Source organism: Elephantulus edwardii, unplaced genomic scaffold, assembly GCF_000299155.1.
Source record: "Elephantulus edwardii isolate Elephantulus edwardi_28Jun2011 unplaced genomic scaffold, EleEdw1.0 scaffold00172, whole genome shotgun sequence".
In the NCBI taxonomy this organism is placed as follows: Eukaryota; Metazoa; Chordata; class Mammalia; order Macroscelidea; family Macroscelididae; genus Elephantulus; species Elephantulus edwardii.
In genome coordinates this window covers 1,220,873-1,230,807 of record NW_006399922.1, presented here as the reverse complement: position 1 = coordinate 1,230,807, position 9,935 = coordinate 1,220,873, and the positions used below count along the sequence as shown (strand labels likewise).

The 9,935-nt window shown below is 42.3% G+C and overlaps 1 protein-coding gene across 1 annotated transcript in view; it reads right to left on the bottom strand.

The window, feature by feature from the left end:
* LOC102846976 (sodium/potassium/calcium exchanger 3-like) overlaps window positions 1-9,935 on the bottom strand; it is a 724,594-nt gene that overhangs the window by 336,076 nt on the left and 378,583 nt on the right. Inside the window, exon 2 of the mRNA XM_006895646.1 lies at window positions 2,870-2,946. Coding sequence (XP_006895708.1) covers window positions 2,870-2,946 — 77 coding nt within the window. The remainder of the gene's footprint in view (window positions 1-2,869; window positions 2,947-9,935) is intronic.

Below are 9,935 nucleotides of genomic sequence, written 5' to 3'. Positions count from 1 at the left end.
TTGTATCTTAAGCTTTCTTGGCTTCTGTGATTCCAAAAACGTCGACTGCTGACGTTTTTCTTTTGACCAGTGTCTCTTAAGTTTAGTTGTACTTTCTCCAAGGGAAGTTGACGTGTCCTGTAGAACTCTTGTGTAGATTATGTTTTCCTTTCTGCCGAGGGCCCGCTGGGTTTTGCTGGGTCTGACCTGGAAGACGACTCCTTTGCTGTTATCAGAGGGGACCCTGCCCAGTGACGCCTTCTCCCTCCCTCTCTGGCCAGGTTTCGCTGTGTCTGACCTGGAAGAGGACTCCTTTGCTTTTATCCGAGGTGACCTTGCCCAGTGACGCCTTCTCCCTCCCTCTCTGGCCGGGTTTCGCTGTGTGATCCTAGGGAAGAATATTTTAGGGTAATGGTAGACATGAAAAGGCCAGAAGGAAGGAAATAAGCTTTTATTGATCATCTTCTCTGTTCCAGGCACTGTGCTGGTTACTTATATATTTAATCCAATAACTTAACTAGATTGTGACCATATCTATGGAGAAAACGAAGCAAGGGGAAGATGAGGGTAGTGGTAGCTCAGTGGCAGAATCCTTGCCATCTACTTAGAAGGTGTGTGTTTTAGTTCTGCCCAGTGCATCTCAGTAACAGCCACCACCAGTTGTCATGGAGGCTTGCATGCTGCTAGGTTTCAGAAAGCCTTACAGAGAGACTAGAAAGAAGACCAGAAAGCAAAAAACACCAACAAAAAACAAAACACCCCAGTGTTCTAGTTATCCAGTACTGCTATAACAGAGAAAGGACAGATGGATGGCTTTAACACACATAAATTTATTCTATCACAATGAGTTCTGGTGGCCTAGTGGAAAGAAGCTGAACTGCAATCCTAAAGGGATGCAGTTCAAGGCCACCAGCTGCTCTGTGGGAGAAGGATGGGCAATTTCCTCCCATGTGATTAACTGCCCCTGAAAAGCTGCCAGAGGTTCAGCTATCAGTCTGTTTTGACTCCATGGTACACAACCACCACCACCACCACAACTTAGTAGGCTACAAGTCCAAATCCAGTGTCCCGGGGTCCAGGAAGGCTCTCTCTCTGTAGCTCCTGGTTCTAAGAATTTAGGCACATAAGCCTACATTCAAATCTAGCACTCTTTCCCGCTGATGCTGTAATCTTCTTTCTCTGCGAGATGAAAGGTGGTGCAGGTCACATCTCCAAGAAACTTCCTTTCATCAAATCAGGGCTGTAACTTAAATAAGCATTTCAGATTCAGCCACAGAGGATGATGACATTGTTACATAAGGGTCTCTAATCCTGCAAGTTGTTATTAGTGTCATTTTATCAACCCCAACTTATAATGACCTGATACATTATAGAACAAAATTTGCCTGATTCCGAACCATCTTCAAAATCTCTGCTGTACTTAAACCTACTGCTTCCGTTACACTGTAAATCCATTCTATTAAAGCTCTTCCGTTCTCTCAATTACTCTCTTCTCTAAGTATGCTGTCCTTCTCCAGAAGTTGGCCCCTCCCAAAAGTACGCCCAAAGTAAGTGAGATGGATCTCACTATCCTTGATTCTATAGAGCACTCTGGGGGCATTTCTTTGAAGGCAGATTCACTTGTTCTTCTGGCAGCCTATGATCATACATACAACCTTTATCAAGACCACAGTTCAAAGTCATCAATTATTTGGTCTTCTTTATTCACTGTTTAACTGCACATGCATATGAAATAATGAGAAAATATCAGGTCTTGAGTCATGTACACTTTAGTCTTTAAAGTGACACTCTTTCTCGTTAGCACTTTAAAAGAAATCCTTGATAGCAGATTTACCTAATGCCATATATCACTTGAATTCCTGACTTCACTTCGATGTTGATAGTGCAGATGGGTAAAATGGAAAACCTTTATCTTTTCTGTTTATCATGCTGTTGATTACTGATCTAGTTGTATGAGAATGTTTGTATTTTCTTGATATTGAGATGTAATCACCTGAAGACTACAGTCTCTGATGTTTTTCAGTAAGTGCTCCAGGTTTCCTTGCAAACAAGGTCACCACCTACACATGCAGGTTGTTAATGAATCATCCTTCATGCCACATTCTTCTTTGTATAGTTCACAGTCAGCAAACAGAGACTAATCTTGTGTAGAGGTTAGAGATTACAACATAGGTTATTTTCTAAAATTAAGAATCATGGCCTCACCCAGTCAACACACACGTTTTTTTGAATATGTAATTCAATCTGATCTGAACATGAATTCCATCTGAACAGATTTGATCTGACACTGGCTGTAGGGATGGTGCAGGGTGGGACAAGATTATGTTTTGTGAGAGGACAAGGAGTCACAGGCCATCTTGACACAACAAACAACAAAAAGGGGAAACAGAAATGTTAAAGGCTGATGAGGAAACACTGCACAGGACAGTGGTGTTTGAGGAGAAAGTAAGTTTAAATAGGGCAAATAAGTTTGACTTCAAAACGAATGCTTTTGATACGAAGGGAGAAATACATACAGCTACTTTCTGACCTTTGGGCCTGTGGCCTTTAAGCACTGGTGAAATCAGTTTTGTTACAGAGCAGTTATGTTCTTTAAATCCTCATGAACACTAAATTAGCTAGAACCAAACACCACCCTGGGTCAGCCTGCATGGATAATTCTACCATTCTGTACATATGTCTATGAGTTACCATGAATGTGCAACAAGCTATTTTTATTGAAAATGTTAGTCTATGAATGTAGAATGCTAAAATAGTGATGAGACCCTCCAAACCTCCTTGTACAGCTGAAAGGAACCTACCAAGAGGGAGCATCGACGTGAAGGAGGGAGTAACTCAGCCTGGCCCACCCACCAGCCCCTCCAGGAAGAACTCTGGGATTGGTACTCACACAAAGCACATGGAGGACCACGGCCCCTTGTCTTCTGTCTTCATTGCTGAAGATGTCCCTGGGGAACTCGTGCAGGGCTAGAGAGGAGAGAAAAGCAGCTCAGTAGAGATAAAGGCCACTGTCAGAGCTGTAGAGCTGAGATAGTCAACAGTCCTGATTTCAACACGGCATCCATAAACTTGGATGGGGAAAAACATACATCTTTATTTTCATGAATCTCTAACTGGAACTTAGAATCTCCTTTAGAGAAAAATGCCTGGCCACCAGCCACAAAAGTGTTAGAACTAGGGGCTCTGCCTCAGAAAGTATCTTCACAACCTATGGATTTGGGACATGCTGTGTCCACAACCACATGAGACATTTCTTTGATGGTTTGTGAGTTTCTGTGAGATGCTGCAGCAAATTACAGAACCTAGAGGCATAGAGGGGAAGGTGGGAGCTGAGGGGAAGAGGAATAGCTGATGTTAGACATGATGGGGTGATACAGCACTTTGGAAAAGGTGGGCACATGAGACATCTTTAACCTCTGCTTCCTAGGAACTTTGTATATTTCATTCTAAAAGAATGTGCTCATGCAAGTCCTCTATATTGTGTTGTATCCACTGAAAACAGTTTTCTAAGAATAAATTCACCACGAGGGCCAGGAAACAAAAACACTTAAGGACCCTTTGCCCTAGTTTTTAATTTTCTTCTTTTCCATTTCCTTTGCACTTTCATTGGTTTGGGCCCTTGGAATCTTTGCATATTACAAAAACTTCTTCACTGTTCTTTATACTTAATTATCTTTTCCCAAAAGACCTATATTTGCTTCCAGACTCACCATGAATCTGGGACTGTACATACCCTCCACCTTCCCAAAAGCCTTCAACAAACAACATAGCTGTAGAATCCACCGTGCCTTGTGGGAACTCCACATGTGCATTATAGACTGATACTCCACGGGGTTGGGACAGATCACCAACCAGACCTCTCCTCTGAAAGACCTCCTGATAGACTTTAATCTCCTGACTTTTAGTTAGCAGCTAAGTACATGAACCATTTATAGCATTCTGAGTTTTCAAAACTCTTCAATCTCCTAAAATAAAAGCCTCAAATCTTTAGATAAGTAGCCTTGAGCTGGTCCTGGCTGATTCCCATCCAGGCCTGCCTGCTCTCTCATTTTATACTTTGAATGGTTTAATCACTCAGACAATGACCTACTGTGTGTCAAGCCCTGAGTCAGTTGTTGGAAATTTGCCAGTATCATATGTGTTCATATTCCCACCAAATAAAAATAATTTGTCATCCTTGGGCACACCCTACAGTTTATTTCTTTGCATGCCTTTGTTTTCTTATTTACTTATCTACATAGGTTTCAACTCAGAATATGCCTGATCCCCAGTGTAGCTCTCTGGCTCTACCTCTCCTGTTAATCTTTGTGGTCTGGTTCTAACATTACTGCCTCCTTGATAAACACCCCCTGCACCAGCCCTCCAGCAGGAATTTGTTGCTCCTTTCTTTGGAGGGGTTTAAAGATTAGGTGTTGTTGAAAGCAGTCTGCAGCAGGCTCCTTCCTCAGCCCATTTTCCACAGACATCATTAGTCGATGTCTCGGTCAACATGACGTACTGAGAGCCTTGCATGAAGTTTCCTAGTCTCTCTCCAGCTAGTTTCCAGAGAAACTCTTAACAGCTGATGAGGATGCCTGTATGCTCCTGCATAACAAGTAGTTACACTTGTCAGCCTACTCAGATCCTCTTAATTGGGCTAGTGGCTCTATCCTTATTATGGTAAATATTCTGTCTTTCAGAATGCACTTTTCTTCAAAAGACTGCCATCCACATGCATGTGAATGCTGATAATGAATAAGAAGACTGAAGAAGAACTGATGCCTTTGAAAAGCGGTGTTGGTTAAGAGTACTGAATATAACTTGGGCTGCCGAAAACATAAACCAGCTGGAGGCAAGGATGGTGATACTCTGACTGCGGCCATGCCAAGAAGCATAAATCTTCAGAAAAAAGCATCATGCTTGGAAAAGCAGAGGGTCAGTGAAAGAAAGGAAGACCCTCAGCAAATTGGATTAACTTGGTGGCTGCACCAATGGGTCTGAACATGGTCAAGGTTATGAGAATGGTGGAAGATAAGAAAAGGCTTCAGTATGAGGTTCACAGGGTCAGCAGGAGTTACAGTCAGCTTGACAACACCTAACAATCCTTGCTACCTCTCTCAGAAATGTCTGAAGTTTAAGGCCTTTCTCCATGAGGGGTCTGAAGCCACTGCCTGACTGATTCAAGCCAAGTCCGTTCTAACTCATGATCACAGTAGACACACATGGTAGGTCCACAGGATTTTCAATGAAGAAGTTTCAGAAGTGGATTTTCTTCCAAGTAACTTCAAGTGGAATTGAACTTCTAAAGGTTTGATCAGCCGTCAAGGAATTTTTATCACCCTAGTACTCCAAAATGAAGTTAAGATCTAAAAAACGTGAAACCACAGAAGGTGCTGTGAGGTGACAAGGGTCCATAGAAGACACCAAATGTCCATTCATCAGACTGCAGACATTGTAGCGAGTTCAGCAATTTCACTGGGATGCTTCAATTCCAGCTGCCTCTTCCTATAGAACTAATCCTTTGGCTGGTGGTGCTGTCACTTTGTCCCACTGAACTCTCTAGTCTCCTTAATGAGAACCCTGATATTCCACTTCCACTCTATATACCTCACTGCTGATGACAAAGTCCTCGGCAGGTCTGGACCTCTCCCCTCTTCTTTTCCTGACCTTCTGTACACTGAATATCTTATGCTCTCAAGAGAAGTCCACTTAGTTCTGTCCTCTGAACTTCTCTTTAACTCACTACAGGAAAGTGAATTTTGGCCCAAGTAACCACCACATGCCTCCTCCATTGTCCTTCTTTTCTCAAGAAATCTACTGTGGTCAAAATCATGAATAATATTCCCACTCTCTGGGTCTGAGGGGAGAAGTTCAGAGTGAGCAAGAAGAAAGGCCTGAGAAACAGCTTGACTGCATTCTCTTGGGCACCTAGGTGCCTACCATTCATAGCACAGGAGCTGAAAGGCTAATACCTGCGTGTGCTTGCCAAAACTTGCCCTCTACTCTTTGAGGCTGAGAACACTGAATCTGGTAGCCACTGTGCACATTTTCCAGTTTCTTCTCTGGTGGCCCCTTTGTTTTGCATTCATTCTCACTGTTCTTGTGATGGGGACAGAGGGGCCGAGGAAAGGCTGAAAATGGACCATAAAGAGTTGTTGTGAAGGTTCTGAAGGAGGACAAATGGTTGAGGACACATTTTTTCAGTGATGACACCATGGCATAATTAATGAACAACTGCTTCAGGACAGCACATGCGCTGCACCTGATACCAAGAGTTCCTTTTGATCCTCAGTTGAAACCACAACTCCCATTGTACAAGACAGTTCACAGATGCTAGCAAGAATGCTACAGAGGCTGCAAACCTGGAAAATCCAGTACTGTGGGCATCTGCATAGCTCCTTGGCTCCTTCCTGACATCTACCTGCAATGGTCTCCTCCCTGTGACCCTTGCCCTCTTCTCATGACTTCCTCCTAGAAGGCAGTGGGGGAGCATACTCTACCTTTCTCCATGGTGCTGCCACAAAGTTCCATGCACTGGCCAGTTCCATAACTTGAATGTCATCATCCTGTTGCCTCTTCCACATCAAAATTCCAACTATCAAGATAATTTTTTTTTTATCAAAATAACTCATCACTTGTGGGAAGTGAAGCTCTGGTTTGTCCTGAGTTGTTATCAATCAAAGGAATTACACTTATAAATTAAAAATATATTACAATCACAGAGAAAAAGATCAAGACAGAAGTATAAGAGGAAGTATATTTTGCCCTAAACATGTAAATAAAATATTTCTTTACTTGCATCCCTATGGACTTCCTACACAAAGAATGATGGTGCTTTAAGCAAAACTGTGAAGGGGAGAAAACAGCATGAGAAAGAAAGAGGTAGCATAAGTCCACACCCATAGTAAGTCCACAAGCAGGGCTATTTCAGACCTCCTCACCTCCCCGCCTTTCATCCATGAGGTAAGCCAAAGAGGAGGAGCTCAACAGCCATGGCGTGCACCCCCTCAGTAAGTGATGAACTGATGTTCTGAATCCAGGTATTTTGATTTTAGGTTTTTTTGTCATTCAACAAACGGAGCTGCATGGATGAGATGACAAGGGGGAAAATGGACCCTATTTGGCTTCAGTTTTGTTGGTGGGGAAAGGATCTAGTCAAGTATCTGAGTGTCTATAGTAGAGGGCCTGCAAAGGAGAAGGAGATCCTTGACAAGATGGATCTGGAAAATGGCATCATCCTTGGAAAAGCAGAGTCAGTGAAAGAAAGGAGGAGACAGACTGACAGTGATTACAATGGTGCAGAATAGAGCCAGGTTCAGAGTGTTGTTCACAGAGTAGCTAGGAGTCATAGTCGACCTGATGGCACCTTAAAAAACTGGCAATACATATTATGTATCTATGTGTGTCTCCTGGAGGTAATCATGCTGGAGACTATGGATAAGAGAGACCCAAAGAACCCAGCACTGGCTCTGGAACAGTCAGTGGTGTCCTAGTTATGTAATGCTGTTATAACAGACACCACAACCAGAAGTCTTTAATAAGCAGAAATTTATTCTCTTACAGCCTACAAGACCAGAAGTCTAAATTCAGGGTGCTGGCCCTAAGCAAGGCAGTCTTCCCATGTCAGTTCTGGAGGAAGACCCTAGTCTCCTTTAGCATCTGTACACCTGGTGTTCCTTGGGGATTTTCCTATGTCTGGACCTTCCCTCTGCTGATGTATTTCCAGGAACAGGGACCCTGATCCAAAGGATATAGTCCAAGCCCGATGTTGTTTCTTGTTAACACTGAAATCCCTTCTCTGCTTCTTTCTTTTCTCCTTTGTCTTTTGTGACAGAAAAGGTGGTATAGGCTCTACCACAGGGAACTCACCTCTCACCTGATCACGGATGTGACCTAATTATGATGTCAGAAGCCACACTAATCCCCTTACAACCAACTAGCTAATAACGTATCAGATATTATCATGGACATGTCTACATTGTTATGTAACTACTTCTACTCCTGCCTCATTGGCATTGTTGCTGTGTGCCACTACATTGGTTCTGACTCACAGTGATTCTGATAGAACAAATCCTGCCCAACCCTGTGCCATCCTCACACTTTCTGCTCTGCTTAGACACACTGCTGCAGTCACTGAGTCTCTTCTATGTCATTCAAGTTCTTCTTCTCTGTCACGAACCCTCCATTCCAAGCAGGATGGGGACAGGCCTTTTTTATTAATGTGACCAAAATATATGTGATGAAGTCCTACCATTCTTGCCTCTAAAGAACACTCTGCCTGCACGTCTTTCAAGACAGATGTCTTTCTTCTTTTGTTAGACCACAGTATATTCAACACTCTTCACTGACACCACAATTCAAAGGCATCAGCTCTTCTTTAGCCTTCCATGCTCATTTTCCAATTTTCACATATATGTGAAGCAATGGAAAAATACCATAGCTCTGGAACACGTGCACTTTAAAGTGACATCCTTAACCTTTAGCATTTTTAAAAAGTCCTTGGCAGCAATGTGATTTGTGATTTAATTTCTTGACTGGTGCCTCCATGAACATTGATTATGGATCCAAGAAAAATTAAACCTTTGACTACTTTAGCCTTCTTCCACTTGTCATGATGTCTCCTACTTGTGAAGAGTGTGTTTTCTTATCGTTGAGGTATAATCCATACTCAAGCCAATGGTTTACTATCTTCAGTAAGTGTTTTGAATTTACTTTCAGGAAACGAGGTTGTGTCATCTACATCATATAGATTTTTGATGAGTCTTCCTCCAATCCTGATGTCACATTCTTCTTCATATAGTCTAGCTTCTCAGATTATTTGCTTAACATACAGACTTAATAGAAATGGAAAATGGATAAACTCTTGGGCACATCTTTCGTGATTATAATCTGTGCAGTGTTTCCTTGTTTTCTGGACAATTGCTTCTTGGTCTATAAAGGTTTTTCATGACCACTGTTAAGTGTTCTGGGATTTCAATTCTTCTCAATGTTAGCCAAAATTTGTTATGATACATACAGTCAAATGCGATGTAAACATATTTCTGGTCCTCTGTTTTTAGTCAGAACTCATTTACCATCAATAATGCTATCCCTTGTTCCATGGTTTTTTCTGAATCTAGTTTGAATTTCTGGAATTTCCCTATTGATGCATGGCATTAGCCATTTTAAAATAATCTTCAGAAAGACTTTATTTATGTGTAATGTTAGTGATTATTGTTGGATGCTGTTGAGTGTGACTCTGTTAACAGACCTGAACTTGTCCTATCCTGTGCCATCCTCACAATCTGACACTCTTGAGCCTATTGCTGCAGTTACCGTGTCAATCCATTTATTGGGGGGGGGGGTCCTCCTCTCTTTTGCTGACCCTCTTCCAGCTTTCCAAGCATGACATTGTTCCATAATTTAGAACTCTGTTGGATCAGCTTTATGGATTTCTCACCTCATCGCCCTCTCTACTCCAAGCACATTAAATGTGCATTAAGAAGATGCCTACTGAACGTCTGTGGGGCAAAAGGATATGAAAGCAGACCCTGGAGACTAGGCAGAGATGGAGTAAGTCAGCTTTGCACAGCTGGCCCAATGGTTTGAGATAAGAGCCTCTGGCTGAAATGGGTGTTCCACAGTAGTCACTGTGCCTGCTTTGCAGATTTGCAGCACACATTTCACCTGGCAGAAATGGAGACTGTACTATATTTGAGTACACAGGAGTGATTTCAGAAACAGCTGCGGCTGTCAAGGGGAAAAGTGTAAAATGGCAGTATGTCAAATGGGACTGAGGCTCTCAGCCTAAATACTCTTGGCCTCTTTGTCTTCATCTACAAAGCAATAGCTCAGACAAGGTCCCACTTCTAGATGTTCCAGCACTAGATGGTCAGTGCTGATGCCATCTAGTTGAAATACTTTGTGCTCAATCCAAAAGCACCTGGGAAGTTTCTTTTTTTAAATTTTTTAAAATTTGTTTTATTAATTCCAATGAA